General features: G+C 42.7%; 1 protein-coding gene across 6 annotated transcripts in view; it reads left to right on the forward strand.

The window, feature by feature from the left end:
• The first annotated feature begins 432 nt into the window (after positions 1–432).
• The window catches only part of alg9 (ALG9 alpha-1,2-mannosyltransferase), a 242,515-nt gene continuing 221,505 nt past the window's right edge, over positions 433–21,442 (forward strand). For 3 of the 6 annotated variants that reach the window (XM_078532466.1, XM_078532440.1, XM_078532483.1), the window contains exons 1-8: positions 445–610; positions 6,392–6,584; positions 7,301–7,435; positions 9,826–9,896; positions 10,238–10,326; positions 16,160–16,295; positions 18,796–18,883; positions 21,266–21,371. In XM_078532466.1, coding sequence (XP_078388592.1) covers positions 480–610; positions 6,392–6,584; positions 7,301–7,435; positions 9,826–9,896; positions 10,238–10,326; positions 16,160–16,295; positions 18,796–18,883; positions 21,266–21,371 — 949 coding nt within the window. In that variant the 5' untranslated portion in view covers positions 445–479. Of the gene's footprint in view, positions 611–4,371; positions 4,539–6,391; positions 6,585–7,300; positions 7,436–9,825; positions 9,897–10,237; positions 10,327–16,159; positions 16,296–18,795; positions 18,884–21,265; positions 21,372–21,442 lie in introns of all 6 variants that reach the window. The other 3 variants (XM_078532457.1, XM_078532474.1, XM_078532449.1) reach the window with 3 other exon arrangements.

Consider the following 21,442-nt stretch of genomic DNA (forward strand, 5'->3'; position numbering starts at 1 on the left):
ATTACAACACAGTTAAATGTCCTTAGCAGAGCTGCAATTATGTTGAAGGGAAAATTCACAAATTAAGGTACAAGGTGAAGCACAATATGTCAACTACCAATAAGAGCAAAAATGCTCCCAGCTCTGGTTACTTGGTGCTAAGGAGTCTTGGGACAGAAGAATGCAAGGTAAGACATCAATTTTCCCCCAAAAATAAATTACAGAAGTAAAACAATTATCTATATCAAATATTTAAATACAGTCGTTGACGTATTAAGTTGCCAAAAATAACACGCAGAACTTATTTTTGAAAATGGCTCAATGGCCAAAAGGAGCCTGGGAAATTCAGCAACAGGAGGCATCACATTTCGTTTTTAAAAGAGGTACTGCGCACTAGTAACGCGTCCGCTCTTCTTTGAGTGTACGTTTTGAGCCTCTCCGCCTCCCGTATTGGGGACGGGCTGAGCCTCGCCGGTCACCGTAGCCCCGGTTGGCAGGCAATGGCCTCGAAGCTAAGGCACCGAGCCAGCGGCAGAGGGGCAGCCGGCGGTGGCAGGCAGTCCCAGGACGGGAGCCTCCCTCCGGGGGGAGACAGCAAAGCGGAGGAGAGAAGCCCAGAGAGCAAGGATGGGTGAGTCGCCGGGAGAGGCTGTAGCCCGGTTCACGGTGGAGCCGGTGCATCGGCTGCAACCCTTGTCAACACTTTGCAACGTTCCCCTTGTCATTGAGCTGCTCGCCGGGGGCCGGCGGCCGGCACTCTCCACGGGGCTGCTGCTCAGTGCGCGTGTGCCAACTCACATTGCTACATTCATTCATTCTCGTTACAATTGTTTGTTACAATTGATTGTTGCAATGTTTTTCCTTCACTGTCACTCACTCCAGGGGTGCTTGTAGGACCCTTCTCACACAGGCAATTGCCCTCCTTTTAAATTCGAGATTTAAAAAAAATATGTAATATATATAAGAAAAATATACGAAATGGGAGTAAACCATTTGGTTCCTCCAACCTGCTCCATTATTTAATAAGATCATGGCTGATCAGATATTGGCCTCAACTCCATTTTCCTGCCTGCTGCCCCCCCATCACTCTTGGAGTCTAACTCAGCCTTGAATATATTTAATGACCAAACCCCCACTGCTCTCTGGGGCAGTGAGTTCCAAAGATTATTGACTGAGTAGGAATTCCTCCTCATCTCTGTTCGAGTGGGAGGACCCCTTATTTTGAAACTGTGCCCCCTCCCTAGTTTAGACTCCCGCACAAGGAGAAACATTCCTCTCTCAGCATTTACCCTGTAAAGCCCCCTCGGAATCTTCTGTTTCAATAAGGTCACCTCTTATTCTTCTAAACTCCAATATCGTTAAGATTTTGGTGAAGGATTAACAATTCTGGTCAGATTAGAGGAGATTTTCCTTTGTCTGTGCTGGGATACAGAAAATCCAGGACCCAGATCTGAGATAATCTCCATTTATTATATCCAATTCTAGCTGGGCTGGGTCTCTTCTCTCTTGAAAAAAGAGAATGCTGAGGGGTGACCCTGATTGAGTTCTTTAAAATGCCGAAAGGTTTTGATTGATTGGATACAGAGAGAACGTTCGCTCTTGCGGGGGAGAGTATAACTAGAGGCCATCGATGTAAGATAGCCACCGAGAAATCCAATAGGGAACTCAGAAGCGACTTCTTCACTCAAAAGAGTGGCGAGAATGTGGAACCTGCTCCCACAGGGAGTGGTTGAAGGGAATAGTATGGATGCATTTAAGGGAAAGCTAGACAAGCATACGCGGGAGATGGGAATAGAGAGTTACAATGGTAGATTTAGATGAGAAAAGATGGGAGGAGGCTCGACTGGAGCATAAACACTGGCATGGATTGACTGGGCCGAATTTCTGTGCCCTGTATCCTATGTAGCTACTGCCCTTCCTACCAATCTTGTGTCCTGTTTGCATTTTGCACTGTACATTACTATAAAAATTGCAGGTCTGTCATAGGCAATGGTCATGCTGGGTGCAATTGTAAGTGATAAATGAGGCAAATACTTTAATACTTAAAAGCAGTTTAGATTTGGAAAGGGAGGAAATAAAAAGTGGGGAGAAGATGGGGAAATATGATTAGTCGATAGTTCCAGTTAAATAGCCAAGGCTTGCAAGAGTGGAGTGGAGTGTGTTTGGAATTTCTGGGTCCCAGGTTTAGTCCTCAATCTATATTAAATCATCTTATTTTATTTGGGGCAGTACTGGGGGCATGACAACTCACCTCAGTATCCTCCAGGGGTGGGAATGAGGAAAATCAGCACCGAAGTTTGCTCCAGGATGCTTTGAATTGTCTCCAGTTCTACTCCATTAGGCACCAAAGGGTGGCTGCTCACTATAGAATTATACTGCCACGTTGAGTCAGCCCCTCATGGAGGGTATTGATTAAACCAAATCGTATAAAATGCTATCATACTTCTGCATGTGGGGCCTCGTTATGTGTAAATCGACAGCCTCAACCTTCAATTTTAGAAGGGTTTGGTCTAATGCAGAAAAAACGAACTGCAGGTAAATCTGGCACATTTGTTGGCATTAGTTCGCTTAAGCGGATGGGTTTACAGACTTGGTTGGATGTGTGGAGCTTTCAGCTCCCAAGAGTCGTTTCACAGAATCATAGAATGGTTACAGCACAAAGGGAGGCCATTTGACCCGCCGTGCTGGTGTTGGCTCTCCCAAGGAGCAATTCACCGAGTGCCAGTCCCCGGCCTTCCCCCTTTAACCCTGCACATTCTTCCTTTCCAGATAATCAATTCCACCTTGAATGCCTCGATTGAACTTACCCCCACCACACTCTCGGGCAGCGCATTCCAGATTCTAACCACTTGCTGCGTGAAAAAAATTTCTCCTCATGTTGCCGTTGCTTCTTTTTCCAATTACCTTAAACCCTCTTACCCTCTCGCTCTTGATCCTTCCACCATTGGGAACAGTTTTTTTTTCCCTATCTCCTCTGTCCAGATCCATAATGATTTTGGATATCTCTGTCAAATCTCCCCTCAACCTTTTCTTCTCCAAGGAAAACCGTTCCAACTTATCCAATCACATCCATGCAACTGAAGATGCTCATCACTGGAACCATTCTCGTGAATCTTTTCTGCACTCTCTCTACTGCATTCTCATCCTTCCTAAAGTGTGGTGTCCAGAAGTGGACACAATACCCCAGTTGAGGCCAAACCAGTGCTCAATACAAGTTTAACGTAACTTCCTTGTTTTAGTACTTTATCCCCCTATTAATAAAACTTAGGATGCTGTATGCTTTATTAGCCACTCTCTCAACTTGTCCTGCCACCTTCAATGATTAACACACACAAATACCCAGATTCCGTTGCTCCTGCATCCCCTTTAGAACTGGATTCTCTCCGCATTCTTCCTCACAAAATGAATCGCTTCATACTTCTTTCAGTTCGGGTCATGTTTGTTGGCTCACCACCCCCCGACTCCCCCAGCCCCCACCCCCAGCATTTCTTGCTCCCTGGCAGCCATTTGACTACAGGTTTCTGATTGAAATTGCTGATATTTTTCAGAGTGAACTTGCTTAGAAAGCACCAGCATCAGAAAGGTAGCTGTGCCGTTGTGGTTTGTTGCTGGATGCAGAAATTTACACGAGTTACATGGGTTGATACTGAAGTATGACACAAGAGGAATAATGGACCACACTTTTTTGTGTAATAATATGCTTGTTTGAATAACTGCGAAATAAGCAACAAAAGTTGGCGTTTTAAGCTTTTGGAGAACATTCATCTATCACGGGAATGGTGATGTGTGCGGGGAGGGGGGAGAGGAGGGGAAGGAGAATTAACTGTAGCTTGTAATAAAAGCTGAGTTAGCCACAATCTGGAGACTGCATACAAGCCTATTCAGATGGGGTCAGTTATCCCTGTTTGTACCAATGATAATGTAACACTGCTATGCTGTGTGAGTTTATTAGCTAAATCTATTAGCCTAAAGGACAGGTGTTAAATGAAAAATGTCTTCACCTGCAACATGGTTGTACAGCAACAGCTTGCATTTATATAGTGCCATTAACATAGTATAACATTCCAAGGTGCTTGCCTACTGCAGTTCGTCATGGAGAGGCAAGAGGTAGGAGGAAGGTCATGGCCTGTGAAACCCTTGCTGTCACTGATAATTGTTCATAGGAAAATATAACATTGCTTTAATCTCTCACACCATGGGGGTGCTGAACAGCGATTTCTTTCTCTCCTTTTCTGCTGCTGCATCACTATAGTGCTAAATTACATAGCTCAAAAAGGCCTGTTCAAATAGTTTCTGAATTACCGTGACACACCTAACCTAAATGGCAAATGAAAAAGAAAGTCACTGTAAAGAGAGACATGTTGCTGAAGCTTTTCGTCTTGCACTCATCAGGATAAACGCAAAAATGCCAAATTTCAAACGATCACACCAATTTATAACTACAGGAGAAAAGGATGTTGATTAGTTGGCAAGTCAACATTGATTGGCCGAAGCATTGCCATGGAGAAAGCAATAGGGATCTGTAGGCTCCCCAGGCTCTGGAATAATTCAAAAAAGGGGTAAGGCTCGAACATATTCCTTTTGTTTGCAGAGAACGGGTCCCTGTGTATGAATGAATGTTTCTTCTGGCAAATGATAAATGAGCCATGTTATGAGCTTGACTGATTGTCTTAAATTGGTTGTTAGCCTAGCCGTTAGCACACTCAGGGTTGTTCAGCAAGTGCTGCCCAATTGTGAAATTACATCTGACAGTAGATATTTTGTTTTGGGTTTTGCAAGCATGTGCCGGTTGACTATGGTCTGTACTCTGCCTATTATGATTCCATGATTGGGGCACTTGTAGGATGACTGGAGAATATTAAGGGCCATGCGTTTGGTGTGGTGTCATGAAATGGGATTATAAATTTGTTAGCAGGGTGGAAACAGAGAGAGTAGGAGTTGAGGTCAGTTTTTCAATGGTTTAAAAGCAGAAGCCATGTTACTTTTTGGCACTTACAATTGCAACAAGGATTCGTTTTCTCCGTGCTACTTAGAAAATTTACCAAAGTCAACCCTGCCTCTGCGTCTATACTTTGGAGGGAGCCCAAATGGAGAGACACTAACTTTGATTTTATGCTGTCAGTGACCCATTACAAGGACAGCATGACACCTCTCTCAAGGTATGAAGGGAATTCCATATGCCAGTGTCACCTTGTGGAGCCAGGGTGTTTGAGACCTTCACAGCTTAGTGATCTGGTTCAGGCCCTTACTCGAGGTTTGTTATCAACTTGATTGTAAAGCAGTGCCTGGATTTTGTGACGGGGAAACGGAGAATAACTGAAATTGTAAAGAGATTGCACTTGAAAGAGCTACACACTGTTGCTTCAACTGACCAATGCAGTTGGCACGCTTAATATGGTTTAAGTGGCACCTCAAATTTTTAATAATTAATTCACAGGATGTGGGCTTCACTGGCTGGGCCAACATTTATTGCCCATCCCTAATTGCCCTTGAGAAGGTAGTGGTGAACTGCCTTCTTGAACCGCTGCAGTCCATGTGGTGTGGGTACACCTACAGTGCTGTTAGGAAGGGAGTTCTAGGATTTTGACCCAGCGACAGTGAAGGAACAGCAATATATTTCCAAGTCAGGATGGTGAGTGACTTGGAGGAGAGCTTCCAGGTGGTGGTGTTCCCATCTATCTGCTGCCCTTGTCCTTCTAGATGGTTGTGGTCGTGGGTTTGGAAGGTGCTTTGAAGGAGCCTTGGTGAATTCCTACAATGCATCTTGTAGATGGTACACTCTGCTGCTACTGTGCGTCTGTGATGGAGGGAGTGAATGTTTGTGGAAGTGGTGCCAATCAAGCGGGCTGCTTTGCCCTGGATGGTGTCAAGCTTCTTGAGTGTTGTGGGAGCTGCACTCATCCAGGCAAGTGGGGAGTATTCCATCACACTCCTGACTTGAGCCTTGTAGATGGTGGATAGGCTTGACAGCTGCGGCATTAGCGACTGTTAACCATTTGCCTGATTACAAACGACTGTGTGTGATATGCAGAAGTGTAAGTGGTGGAGACTATTATATGATTGGAGATGCTGTCCTTTGAAAGAGATGTTAAAGTGAAGCCATTTCCTCTTGTTGAAATCCCCTGGCATGATTTGAAGAAGGGCAGGGAAGTCTCCCAGTGTCCTAGCCAATATTTATCCGTTAAACCATCAGCACTAAATAGACATCAGTGGATCACTGATCATAAACCAGTTGCCATATGTGCCTCCATAATAAATTTACATTCCAATAAGTGCTCCATCCTGTGAAGTGCCTTGAGTCATTTTAATCTGATAAGGTGTGATGTTAACTTAAGGTCTTTTTGTTACCTTTTTAAATAGTTTATTTCTTTTATGTACCATACCAAATCCTGTCATCCCTTTAATCTCATAGCTTGTGCCCAGTCCACTTTATTTCCCCTTACCTTCGATATTTACCCCTTTCCAGGCAACCAGGTGCTAAAGCAGGACAAGTGTGGGCACCCGAAGGTTCCACAGCCTTTAAATGTCTCATCTCTGCACGGTTCTGCGCAGCATTGCTCAGTAACATTTCAGACTGCGATGAAACGTTCAACTACTGGGAGCCAGTAAGTCTTTCAGAATCCAAGTTTTACAGTTGAAATGCGAGAGGCTTGTGAAGTCAGTGACTCGTATGTTTATTAAAACTACTATTCAGCTGAGGGAACAAATGTGAGATTTTAAAAAATTAATGTAACTTGTTTGCAGAAACTTTTAACTGTGTGAATGATTTTTCCCAGTTTAATTGCAGCGTGCAGTTTCTCAGTTTTTTTTTAATGCAGATTTCTTTCAGCACCGTAGGTGTTTATTGAACACTCCCTTGAGAATGAGCTTTCTTCTGATTCCCATGCCTTGGTACTTTATGTAGACTGTGCATCACAGTGTGAAGACATAGGTTGGTCCCTTTTGACATCCCACATGATGAGTTTCTGTTCTCAGCAAAAGACTGATAGTCAAAGCTGGAATGAGAGAGGAAAAGCCAGAAAAAATGCATGAGTAGACGAGAAGAGAGTTTGCGGCCTTTGCCTATCCTGACTGCCTAGGAAGTGATCTGTGGCACCAGTGAATGGTACAGAATAATGAGCCGAGCATCAAGACTGAATGTCGATTGTAACCGGCTAAATCGTGCCCCATAACAGGATCACAATTTGATCTTTTTGCAATGGGGTAATTTGGCTTTAGGTAAAAACGAGTGTAAAGTTTTAAGAAGGGTGAGTGGGGAAATGCGATCTGCTGTTGGGAGTTGATTAATCTTATAATTCATGTCTTCTTTCTTTGTTCCCAGACTCACTTTCTGCTGTACGGAACAGGATTCCAGACTTGGGAATATTCCCCAGTGTATGCCATTCGGTCTTATGCTTATCTGTGGCTCCATGTTTTACCTGCTTGGTTCCATGCAAAAGTTCTGCAAACCAACAAGGTACCTTGTTAATAAAAGACTTTCTGTTTGTAAGTTGATTGCTGGTCAATTACATTGATCCATAGAAGCATTGGGGACAGGGATAGGCCATTTAGCTCCTCACACCATGTTCTGCCATTCAGTTAGATCATGGCATCTCAACTCCCATTTTTTGGCCTTTGCTGCATATCTCTTAATACCCTCGCTAACAAAAATGATTTTTCAATTAACCCTCCCAGCTTCTGCAACTTGTTTTTTAGGAGAGAGAGTTCCAGATTTCCACTATTCTTTGTGTGAAGAAGTGCTTCCTGGCATCATCCCTATATGGTCCAGCACTACTTACAGGGTTATGCTCCATTGTTCTGGCTGCTCCAACCAGAGGAGTAGATAGAGAGAAACTATTACTACTGTCCTTCAGATAGAGCCCCACCTAGCCTTGCTTCTATTTGACTCTTGCCAACATTGCATGGTTGACTCTTAATACCCTTTGCAGTAGTTTAATGATGTCTCACACATCCCAGAAATAATGGGAATGAACTTAGAATCTACTAGCCCCTCTGGCATTCACATCCTCCAGAGCCATTGTTTCTGAAATCATGGTTTCTTGCTGCACAGAAGGAGGCCATTTGGCCAGCATACCTGCGCCAGCTCTTTGAAAGAGCTATCGTCCTATACCTGCTCTCTCCCCATACCCTTGCAGATTTTTCATTTTCAATATCCAATTCACTTTTTTGAAAATTACTATTGAATCCATTTCCACCACCCTTTCAGGCAGTGCATTCCAGATCATCATAAATTGCAGCATTAAATATGCTCCTCATCTCCTCTCTGGCTTCTTTGTCAATTATCTTAAATTTATGTCCTTTGGTTACTGACACTCCTACCAGTGGAAACAGTTTCCCTTATTTGCTCTATCAAAACCTCATAGTACGTTGAACACCACTATTAAATCTCTGTTTAACCCTTGTCGCTCTAAGTTGCCCAGTTTTCTTAGTCTGTCCACATAACTGAAGACCCTTATCCTTGATATCATTCTGGGAAATTTCCTCTGCACCCTCCCTCCCTGACATCCTTCCTAAAGTGTGGTGCCTACAACACAGTACACTAGCTGGAGTCTAACCAGTCATTTATGTTATTCTACCTGATGATGTCTTGTTACGATCCCTGTAGAGACCGATAATTTTTAAAAAGAGGTAGGAATTTCCTAGTGACTGACGGAAAGAATCTCATGACAATATTTCACATTTTAAGACTTTTTACTTTAACAAACAGATTAAAATCGACAAAGACTGAACATTACTCAATAGGCAAACAATATGCCAAATTACAGATAAGGTGCCTCTCCATAACTAATTAACACAACCAAAAACACGTTACAACCCATTTGGACGTTATGCCACGCTCTTAGCAGATATGTAGCCTTGACGATTAAGTCCCATACTTCTCCTTGCTTTTCAGCAGGCTCCCTTTTCCCTGCCACATCAAGGCGAGTCTTCCAGTATCCTTTGGAAGCCCCTTCACTCAGTCTTCTGAGTATCCTCGAACTGACGCTCAGCAGCAGGGCCTATTCTGGTGACTCCTTGGTGCTTAAATCTCCACAAGTTCCATCTTTTCAAACAGAAAATCTGTCTCCTTGTCTTCCTGCTCAGTGGATGATACAAAAGTCTTCCTCTCCGAGTATTTGAGCCTGAGTCCAGAAAGACCAGCTGCTTCTTTTTAAGTCAAGGTATGAAATCTATCACTTGATTTTCTATAGGTTTCAGCCTCGGTCCCTTTCCCCATGACAACTGAACCACATGGGCCTATCTCCAGACAGAGTTCAGTATGATTTTTACCGACCCCCATTCCAGGACATTTTGTTTTACCTTAAATTAAAGGAGATAGTTTGAAAACATAACCATTTAATAAAATCTCGCTTTCCTAACGATGTTGACACAAAAATTGCTCTTTTTGAAATGTAAAGCTTGAAGCATCAGCTATGCGTTCCTCTGCAAACCACATTAAAACGCATTGGTTCTGCTTTCTGCCATTTAAACAGTTTAATCTTGGCCCAAATTAATTGCCCAGCAAGGTTAGGATCTGGCGCACTGTTACTTTCAAAAATATTGATTCTGCTAACTTTAAACACGTTCATCACTGGACAAGCCCTTGTTTATATTATCCATTTTGTTCGTGAAACTGTATGTGTTCTCAGGTCACATTAGCTCATTAAAGATATGCAAACTTTGCTGGAATGAAAAGGAAGAGTGATGGACGTTTTAAGGGAGTTTACAGAAGTGCCATTAATGACATTATTATGAATACCACACTATATAAAGATCGGAGATTTTTTATTTATAATTTCAGCTCAGTAATTGACGTTTGACTTTGCAGCTTACCTTCATTTAATACAAAGTGTTTTCTCTTTCCAGGTTCTTGTCTTCTATTTCTTACGATGTCTTTTAGCCTTTTTCTGCTGCATTTGCGAGCTGTACTTTTACAAGTAAGTCAATGCATTTTATCTATTAGCTTAGACCTTTCCTGGGTTGATAATTTAAGAAAAGAATTGATAATCCTAGAAATTTGACATAAGAACAGGAAATGCAGGAAAAATATCCCATCAGGTAACCCAGCAGGGGTGAAGTAAAAACATAATGACCATAGACCACAATGATGTTTAGGTCATCAGAATTGTTGTCCAAACTCTCAACACACGCACCCACAGTATTAACCTATCCTTTCAGGTTTGTATTTGGAACTTTTTTTCTATCGTTTTAACTAATTGCATTTTAATTTGTTTAATGTACTGTCTCACTAAAAGTACGTATGCTGTTTGTGTTCTAGAGCTGTTTGTAAGAAGTTTGGACTCCATGTTGGTCGTTTAATGCTGGTGTTCATGGTTTTGAGTACTGGGATGTTCTGCTCAGCAGCTGGTGAGTAACTCCTGCATTTGGAAGCGAGAGTATGAAGTTAAATGCAAGCGTGAGAACGGCACAGCAAGAAACAGATCAAAGCTAATCTTCCTACTTATTACTTCATTGGGAAATTATCGCCGTCCCTTGATTTAAGGATGATTTCTGCTCAGTCGCGAGTTTCTGCCATGGGTCTTCATGAGATTGGACGCTGGGGACGGGGACGTGGGGGACCTTGTTGTTCGTGAAGGAAACAGTTAAACAAGTTCAATTGCTAATTGTTAGGTTGTTTGTCTAAGTACCCATTTGGTTGTTCAGCGGAGACTAGTTGTCTGTGTGGAGAGTTTTATGACAAGCAATAAAACTCTGCCTGAAGGAATCTGTCTGTCTTGGTTTCGGTCTCCATTTCTAAACAACTGTTGGAACTTAACAGTGGTAGCAGAGAATGGCTGCTGCTCGTAGGTAAAAGTTTGGAAACAGCTTTCTTTGGACAAAAGACTATATTTGGAGTTAACTTTAAGAGCAGAGTGATTTGGAGTCACTCAAAAAGAAAATGGCTGAATCAAAATGTAGAGTTTCGAGGTATGATTACCCACCGATGTTTTCTGTGAGTGAACGCTATGAGAAATGGAAGAATGAAGTTACTGTGTGGACACGGGTTACATCCTGGCCAAAGAAAAAAACAGGGAATGGCCTTGGCACTTTCGTTACCACACAAAAGCGAAATAAGATGCGAAGTATTTTCAGAGTTGGAGCCTGAGCATTTGATGAAGGTTTGGAAACATCAGATTTTACGGAGAAGATCTATCAAAAAGATGACTTAAATGCTCAAGAAGCCTGGTCCGATTTTGACAAATTTAGAAAGTTGAAAGAAAGTTCCACAGAAGATTACATAATGGGATTCAGTTATCTATATGCAAGATTGCAAAAGTTCCGTCTAGAAATTCCTCAATCGGTGTTGGTGTTCAAGTTACTAGAATGTGCCAAAGTATCGAATATGGACAGGCTTCTAGTTCTAACGGAAGTTAAGTTTGCAGAAAGACACCCGCAGCTAGAACAGATGTCAGAAGCTCTTTAAAAAAAAAAATCCTCGGAAAACATTCCTTTTCGGCAGCGTCCTTGGCACGACTGAGCCGTTCGGAGGTAAGACAGAAAATGGAGGATACAATGTTAACGGGATGGCGAGATCGTTTAGAAACAGGGCACAGGCATCAGTGCAAAAGGAGATTTGTAACTAGAAACAATGGGGATAGAAACGCATTGGACAAATATGGCAGGAGAAAAAAATTAGGGATTTACAAAATAAGAATTAACCTCAGAAATGCCCAGGGTGTGGTCAGTCGATGTTTTAGATGGGATTCAAAATACCATTATGCAATGAACTGTCCTAAACGATATAACGTGTTCAAAATTTAATATGAGACAGAAAACTCAGAAGAAGAAGGTGGAGATATTGATTGAAGAGAGGGCATTGTATTAGTTACAAGAAGTTTCAGCCCAGTGATCAATGTCTTGGTGGCAGAGTCCTTCAACTGTGTGGTGCTAGATAGCGGATACATGTCTCCAGTCTGTGGAATAGGCTGGTTAAAATGTTACTCGGACTCCTTAAATGACAACAACCGGAATAAGCTTAAAAGAATTTGAGAGTTCCACCACTTTTAGATTTGGAGATGATAATACCCTAAAATCTTTAAAAAGGGTAGTGATTCTGTGGTAAGATAGCTGGAGTCAATCATTTCATCAGCACCAATGTAGCGAAATACCATTACTGTTGAGCAAGTGCAAATGAAGTTGGGCATGGAGAATGAAAAGGCCATTATGTTTGGAAAACCTGTGGATTTATGATTTATGCTACCTGGACACTAATGTATTCCTTTAATGAAACCTAACTTTTCTACTAAGGAGGTTAAAATGTTATTAGCGTCAGGGGGATAGGAATTTAGAAGGCAAAAAGCAAATTGTGTTAAAATTACATCAGAAGTTTGCCCACCCTTTGCAGAGATTTAAAATTTTGCTAGGGGATGCAAGAATAAGGGATGGAGAATACATTAACTTACAGAGGAGATAAGCGATAGATGTGACATATATAAGAAATACAGAAGAACACCATCACGGCCGATAGTGAGTCTACCTTTGGAGAGGGATTTCAAAGAAGTTGTGATGATGGACTTAAAGGTGTGGGATAAAGAGAAGAACATTTATTTTACAATTCATAGATTTGGCAATGAGATTTAGCCAGACGACAATCATATACAGTGAAGAAAAAAAAATAATTGTGGATCAGGTATTGGAGAAGTGGATAGGCACAGGATTGGCACCACCAACGAAAAACATGGATGTAGTAGCTATGAATACAGCAGCAGAAAGTCCGTTTGGTGACGGAGTGTGTGAAAGGAATCATGCGGTTATAGATGAGAGGCTTCATAAAATATTGGCGGTTAGACCAAGCTGTAAATTAACATCAGCTCTAGCATGGGCTGTAATGCCAAGAGTTCACTGCAGATGGTTGGGGGCTATAGCCCACATCAGTTGGTTTTTGGTAGAAACCCAAAAATTCCTTCAGCCCTGAATGATCATTCCCCAGCTTGGGAGGGAGCTACGATTAGCTCCACCTTTCCTGAGCGTTTAAACGCACTACACCCGAGTAGAAGAGCGTTCCTTAAAGCCGAAATTTCAGAAGGAATTCGGCGAGCTCTAAGACACAATGTACGACCATCGGAACCATTTTCAATCAGGGAGACATGGTGTACTATAAAAGAGAAGGGCTTAAAGGGTGGAAAGGCCTAGGAGAGATTACAGGTAAAGATGGTAAAACAGTTATTTTACAACATGAGAACCAGACTATTCGGGAACACTCATCAAGGTTGGTTAGTAGACTATAAATTTGGGGGTTCGGAAAGTGTTGTAGGAAGGGATGAGGAACCATGTATTTCTCATACCCATATGTTGCATGATTGTGAGGACCAGGTAGCTGAAGTTGACAGTGTATCTGAGAATGGAGACAGTAATTTGGACAAAGAAGATGAAACGATTTGTCCCAGAGGACAACTGGAAGATTGTAGGTAGAGCAGGGAAGGCCACTGGAATAAAATAAAAACCGGTTAAACGTACGAGATAAAGGACAGGAGGTTGGGCCTATGGATTGAGAACATGAAGTGCAAAAACAGAAGGGCCGGAAACGCAGTATCAATTCAGACAGTGGGCCTGGGACTGACCATGCCTCTAGGAAGAGATCGCGAACTGTTGAAAGAACATCTATAAATGGGAGAGGGAGATCAAACAGTAACAGTCTGGAGCGTGATAGAAGGCAGGATAGAGGGCGTAGCTTAACAAGGTCAAGGAATGTGGCACAGACTGGTAATGCTACAAGGAGCAGAAGCCACGTGATCGAGAAATCTTAGTAACTTCAAACAAATTAGACGATAAATTTAATAAAGGCCAAACAGCAAGAACTACATAGTTGGAAAGAATTTGGGGTAAACACAGATGTGCCAGATAGGGGACAACCAGCTCTGTCTAATAGATGGGTATGCACGGAAAAAGATGGGACTTATAAAGCTAAAGCCAGGCTAGTGGCATGAGGGTTTGAGAAAAAATTGGGTACCGGGATATGAGTAGATTCACCTACGGCAGGGAAAGTTATGCTGAAGATCTTTTTAGCTCTATTAGCTACAAATGCTTGGGAATGTAAGTCCATTGATATTAAAGCAGCTTTTTTGCAGGGTCACCAACTTCAAAGGGAAAGAGGCGTATACGGTTTAAATGATGCCTCCAGAGTTTGGTATTTCTGTGAGGTCAGTTTTGTTAAAGTTGGGCTGTCTTCAGCTGGAAGCAGACCCGGCAATGTTTTATTGGCACCATGGAGGGGGAAACTTGCAGACATCTTTATGATGCATGTAGATGATTTTTTTTTGTCGGGTGGTAGTAGCGAACTTGAAACTATTGTCATTAATGGGCTCAGAATGGCGTTTAAAATTGGAAGTCAGGCTTCTGGTGCGTTTAAGTACATTGGATTGGAAATCAGGCAGAGCGGATCACACGTCCTTTTATATCAGCGATCCTATTTGGAGAACGTCAATCCCATTGTCATTAGTCATGATAGAGCCTCCCAGAAAGATACAGCGGCTTCTGAAACAGAAAAAGAGGAACTCGGAAGTCTAATTGGGCAACTCAGTTGGCTAGGCAAACAAACGAGACCGGACGTCAGTTTTGATGTTTTGGAATTGAGGACTAAAATGAACAATCCCAATGTTGAAGAAATCATTCAGGCTATCAAAACATTGACAAAATTAAAAATGGAGCAGTGTGTTTTCGAAACTCCCACCTTTGGGCGATGTTAGGAAAATGAAACTGATTGTGTTCAGTGATACGTCTTTTGCAAACCCATGTGATCGATTTTCGAGTGTGGGAGGATTTATAATATTTCTCATGGGGGGGGGAAAAAAGCAAATGCTGCCCTTTGGCGTGGGAATCTAAAAAGATATGAAGAGTTGTAAAATGTACGTTGGCAGCGGAGACTCTCGCCCTCGTTGAGGCGGTAGATATGGCTTCCTTTATATCAAAGGTGCTGGCAGAAGTTTTCAATGGAGAAGGGTATTTGGGAACGGTACCTATCGAATATCTTATAGATAGTAAGTCACTTTGGGGAAATGTTCACTCTACAAAGTGCGTTAAAGAGAAGATATTACGAACTGACATTGCAAGCTTAAAACAGATGCTCAAGAATAAGGAGATTGCCAAGATCAAATGGATTGATAGCAGCTACCAATTATCTGACTGCTTCACCAAAAGAGGAGCGAGCTCCATAAAGTTATTAGAGATCCTCAGAGAGGGATGTCTTTTTCTTTAAGAAAAAATACTCCTTTTGTGTGGACATATCTAAATGTGTTCTCTTTTCCTTTTTCAAGGAAGGGTGAATTTATTGAATGAAAAAATATATATTGATGTTTGTTATCACTGTTATTTTTTTGTGAATATATAATCTTAAGGGTTACTTTCTTTTTAAGAAGAGGGGTATCTGTTAGAGAAGAGAACAGTCAAAGAAGCTCAATTGCTAATTATTAGGTTGTTTAACTAAGTACCCATTTTGGCTATATAAAAGGGATAACAGCTGAGATTAGTTCCCTGTGTGGAGAGTTTTATGACGAGCAATAAAACTCTGCCTGAAGGAGCCTGCCTTGGTCTAAACAGCTATTGGAGCTTAATGGGTGCCACCATTGCGCACACGATCCTGACGGGTTGGTTGTCAGATTTTGGTGATGTGGTGAACCGTGGTGACTAGAATCACCTTGCCTTGCAGCCGCCTTCTACCTTCGCCGCCAATGCAATGCACGTTTTTCCTTTGCCTGTTCTGCCGTCGAGGACTTTTTGGAATGCACTTTGTCTGGCACCTTCCCCTGACCTTGCCACCTTGGGTGGCCTGACCAGGAGGAAGGAGCTCCCAACAGCATCGCTCAAGGGATCGTCAGAGCGTACGTACCTCTCCGCCGCGTTTAAGGTGGTGACCCATGGAGGAATTGGGAAACAGCAACTGATGTTTGAGTTTTTGGCTCCATCAGTCAGGCAGAGATGAAATCTTCTGTCTCTATGTTAGAAAGGGAGATAGCTTTTGGGTTCCTGGTCTTGATCATATCATGCGGGAAGGTGAGGTGGCTTTCTACAAAACCGGAAAGAGTTACTCTGGACGCTCTTGGCTAATCCCAGAAGTTGAATCAAGAGTAGCATACGTTCTTACCATGGGCAGCAGTTTGGACACCCCTCACGTTGCTGACACATTTGGCCTTTTCTTTAATAGCCATGAATATCAATGTGGTTTATTTGATGCTCTCTGTCTCTCTCTCTCTCCCATTTTCAGCATTCCTCCCCAGTAGCTTCTGTATGAACACAACTCTAATTGCAATGACTGGCTGGTTTACGGATAAGAATGCTGTGGCAATACTGGGAGTGGCAGCTGGAGCCATTTTGGGATGGCCCTTCAGTGCAGCTCTTGGGTAAGAATGTCTCGCTGAGGCACTTTGAAGTGGTTGAAGGTTGAAATTGTCTGGTGAGGTTGAAATTGTCTGACTTAAAGCTGCCCATCCTTGTGGAATGAATTCATTCAAAGGAGGAGGCCATTTGGCTGCAAGGCACGAGGAGGATGGGGGTGTGGGGGAGGAAGGGAGAGGGGACAGAGACAAAGGGTGGAAGAACCTGAACCATGCATTACAATCAGTTACACCCACCAAGAACAGATATGCAGAGTATAGACTTCTAATGCTGACACAAATTAACAGATCTTTTTTTCAAGAACATACTAGTTCAAATAAAATCATTTTAAAGAATTACCATTTTGTTTTTTTCTAATTCTTCCAATCCGTTGTTTCTACATGGATTATGGAGGCACCAAAGACAGACTGAGATAGGCAGTGTAAAGGAGCTGACTTAGTACCATTAATAATGCTTCGGAGTCAATTTTAAACGTTCACGTAGCTACCTGGCATTGTTGCATTCAATAAATCTTCCAAGTCAGTGCTCCTTTCTCAAAGTAAGAGTTTAGTCCATTGTGCCTCTTCAGTAGAACTATCCAGTCAGTTCTAGCCTTTCCCCATGGTTCTGAAGAAAGTCTTCCTTTTGCTTTTCCTCTATTATGGGTCCCACATTTTCTACAGAGTCTGAAATTACTATACTTCCTAAGGTTCTCTCAATGGACAGCAATTGAAGGATAGTAAATAGTGGACAGAAGCAGGGATAAGCAGGTCTGTTAAGAGGCAAATACCATGAAAAAGGGGTCAAATTTTTTTTTCCATTTCAAACATTTATACAATCTTCTTTAGAATATTAATATTGGATCTACTCATGTTCCTCACAGGCAATGCATTTGTCACGAAACTATAATAAGTTTCATAATATTACTGTGGTTTATTGTAAGGTAGGTTTATGGACGTGAGGAGGGAGCACTGATTTGGATAATTTACTGGATACAACGCCAGGTAGCTAAGTGAAGGAGTAATGATATTAACTCAGCTCCTGTACACTGTCTACCTCAGTCTTTGGTGCTTTCAGAATCCAGACAGAAACAACAGATTGCAAGAATTGAGCAAAAACAAAATGATAATTCTTTTAAAATGATTTTATTTGTTCCCTAATGTTCCTTGAAAAAAAAAGATCTGTCAATTTTTGTCAGCATTAGAAGTGTCCAACAGGAATATTTTACATATCTGTCCTAGCTGGATGAAACTGATTGTAATACACGGTCCTGATCCCTTCTTTCTCTCTCTCTCTCTCTCTCTCTCCTCCTGCCTTGTATCCATTGCATTGCTTTAGAAATGTGCATTGTGTTAATATTTATGTACAAGTTTATAATAGATTAAGTAAAAATCCATTAGATTTTGAAATAAAAATAAAAGATGAAGGACCAGTTAATGTTTATAGCCCGACTCAGATGAAAAAGAGGCTTCTCGTGTAAAGTCAACTGACCTCTTGTCTCCCTTCAGATGCAGGCAGAACGGTTGCATATTTCCAGCATTTCCCATTTATTTATTTTTTTAAGAACCCTTTATTCATTCTTGCGATGTGAGCATTGCTGGCAAGGCCAGCATTTACTGCCCACCCCTAATTGCGCTTGAGAAAGCGCTGCTAAGCTGTCTTCTTGAACCGCTGCAGGTCCACCCGCAGTGCTTTTTGCTGTAGCAGCGGAGTGGCTTGCTAGGCCATTTCAGAGGGCAGTGACGATTCAAACACACTGCAGTGGATCTGGAGCCACATGTAGGCCAGACCGGGTAAGAATGGCAGATTTCCTCCACTGAAGGACATCTGTGATCCAGCTGGGGCTTTTAATGATAATCCAGTAGTTTCATGATCATTGTTAATAAGACCAGAATTTTATTCCAGATTTACAGTAACAATTCTGTTATCCGGCACTCTACCAACCGGAATTCTCTATTAACTGGAATTCTGGGGCTGGTCTGTTTCTTTTTTTTTTTGATTGGCGATGTCAAACTCACCGGTAGTTGTTGTTATCAGCGACCTGTCCTTGCTCCTGTCTCAGCCTCCCATTGTTCTGCAGCAACATCTCCCCTCGGCGCTGCTCACTGTAATTCACGTGCTCCTGTGCCTCTGGTGGGACCTCAACACCCGCGTGATCGCCCTGGGAGTTTTCTGATCGGGCGAAAACGCGGAATTCACCTTACACCGTAGCTCACCAGCATATTTGATTAACCGGCACCTCCCATTCCCCGGGTGGATAACAGAGATTCTCCTGTGTTAATCAATAGAGTTTAACTTGCTTCAGGTGCTGTTGTGGGATTTAAACTCGTGTCTCGGGGGGCGATAGACCAGACCTCTAGATTACTAGTCCACTAACATTACCACAATGCTACTGTCGCCTTAAGAACCCATTGCATTTAGTCCTATAAAGAACATCTGTGTATGTATAAATATGTATAAACTCTTATTTTAAAATAAGGTGTTTTGTAAATCTAACCCCGTGACACATTTTCTCTTGCTTGTTAGGCTGCCAATAGCGTTTGACCTGTTGGTGCTGAAGAGGAAGTTCCAGAGTTTTATTATATGGGCAGTAGTGGCGTTGCTGCTCTTTCTGGTAGGTGCAGGGCCCAGAGGCTTGTCAAGGAGCTTAATCAAGAATTATGTGCAAAATGAGCCTTGTCCTAGCCCGAAGTATGGGTCACCCTTTGTGCTAGAACATTTATTCATGCCTGTAAGGAGCTTATTTGATAGATATTAGGCAGCTTGCCCCTGAAGCCCTTTCCAGGAGGGCACCTCTGGCAAGGCCATCATCTGTTGCCCACCCCTAATTGCCCTTGAACTGAGTAGCTTGGCCGTTTCAGAGGGCAGTTAAGAGTCAGCCACGTTGCTGTGGGCCTGGAGTCACATGTAGGGTAAGGACAGCAGATTTCCTTCCCTAAAGAAAGTGGGCTTTTACGACAGTTGACAATGGTTATCATCATCATTACTGAGACTAGCTTTATATTCTATATAAATTTAGTGGTGGGATTTGAACCCGTGACCCCAGAGCATTAGCCTGGGCTTCTGGATTGCTAGTCCAGTTAGTCCAGTGATATTACCACTAGGCCACTCTCTCTCCTGTTTCCGCCCCCCCCCCCCCACCAACCACCACCACCACTGGAGCCTCCTTTTCTCCCTTATTGCCTTCAGTTGACAAAGAGCCTTAATGATGGGGCTGACGGCACTGAACAATGTACAAAATACTTCCTGCGATACGAGCCCAATAAAGAGATTTTAGGACGCGATGAAACAAAAGCTTGGCCAAAGAGGCAGGTTTTAAGGGGCATCTTAAAAAGAGGAAAGCGAGGTAGAGAGAGAGACAGAGAGTTTCAGGGAGGGAATCCCTGAGCTTGGGGCCTTGACAGGTGAAGAGCAAGGGTGGAGCGAAGATAACTGGGGACACACAAGAGGCCAGGATTGGAGGAGCGTCAATATCTCAGTGGGTTGTAGGGCCTGGAGCAGGTGGCCGAGATGGGGAGGCCATGGAGGAAAGAAGAATGAAAACTTTCAAATCAAGGCATTGCCGGACTATGAGGACATATAGGTCAGTGAGCACAGGTTGAACCAGACGCCTATTTGGACTGCCTACTAATTTTTTTAAAATGAAGAATAATTTTACACGCTTGCTTTTGTGTTTGAGGATAAGGCATAGTGGCATATTTTGTATTTTGTTCACTGGTATGTGAAAAGGGAAAAATCTGTCTTCTTCCCTCAAGATTCCCAATTAAAGCACTGGGACTTATTCCCAATTAAAGCACTGGGACTTATTCCCAATTAAAGCACTGGGACTTATTCCCAATTAAAGCACTGGGATTTATTCCCAATTAAAGCTCTGGGATGTGTGCACGTTAGAACCTCTGTTTGCCCGATATGGCATAAACATTTTCTGTCGGGATGCAGCCTACTTGGCTAAACCCCGAGAACTTCTTAAAAACTAAAATAAAATAATGGCTCTCATCGTGTTTTTGGGTGCGTTGAAGAGGAAGTTCCAACAAACGGGCTTTAAGGATACTGCACAATGAGGTACCCGTGCAAAACTCTCTTCCCAACAAGTCCAGTCCGTCTCCTCAAACACCCTCTTGAGACATGGGGCGATGAGAGCTGAACTTGGACCTTTTCCTTCCTCCCATGAGATTTTTTGGCAGTTTCTCCCAGAGCACTCTTACCATTGCCTCCCTCCAAATTGCTCTTCCTAAGGCCACCCTGATGCATTTGTCACCTGATCTCCTATTGTGAGTTAAAGGGTTTACCAGGCTCTTGTCCACTCTGTATGATGCCGCTACATTTTTTATGCATTTTATATTAACCTTGGGACAGTCATTGCCCAGCTTCCCAGCCGCAAAGACCTTGGCGTACCCTCCTGTACCTTCTGATCAGGGTTGCATTACTTAGGAGGAACAACTCCTACCTCAGTTTCCCCCCTCCCCCACTGAATGCCATCCCTGTTCAAGGATGAGAACATGAATGAACGCTTTCATGCTCCTCTGTATTTTGGTGAGTCAGAAGGCTGAGACTTCAAGTCCCACTCCAGGACTTGAGCACAAAAATACCGAGGCGCTCTCTCACTGAGAGAGTGCTGCATTGTTGGAGATGCCACCTTTTGGATGAGACGTTAAACCAAGTCTGTACTCGAGTGAACGTAAAAAAAAAAAAAAAATTCCCATGGCACTATTTCAAAGAAGAGATAGAAAGTTCTCACCATGTCCTGGCCAATATTAACCCCTCAATCACAGAATCGCAGATTGTCTGCTCATCATCCCATTGCTGTTTGTGGGAGCTTGCTGTGCGCAATGTGGCTGCCACTTTTGCTACATTACAACAGTGACTACTTAGTCGGCTGTCAAGTGCTTTGGGATGTCCTGAGGCCAGGAAAGGTGCTATTTAAATGCAAGTCTTTTTCTTCACAACAAACTACTGAATTTACCTAAAAGTCTGGGTGTCTTTGTTTGTATTGCAGCTCCCCCTTGTGGTAGTGGACAGCTATTACTATGGAAAGATGGTGATTGCCCCCCTGAGAATAGTTATTTACAATGTCTTTACCCCACATGGACCTGACATTTATGGTAAGCTTTTGCTTGTGTGTATGTGTGTGTGTGCGGAATGTGTTTATGAAAGGCTTCTTTGTAAAAATGTG

This window comes from Cetorhinus maximus, chromosome 2, assembly GCF_964194155.1.
Source record: "Cetorhinus maximus chromosome 2, sCetMax3.hap1.1, whole genome shotgun sequence".
NCBI lineage: Eukaryota > Metazoa > Chordata > Chondrichthyes > Lamniformes > Cetorhinidae > Cetorhinus > Cetorhinus maximus.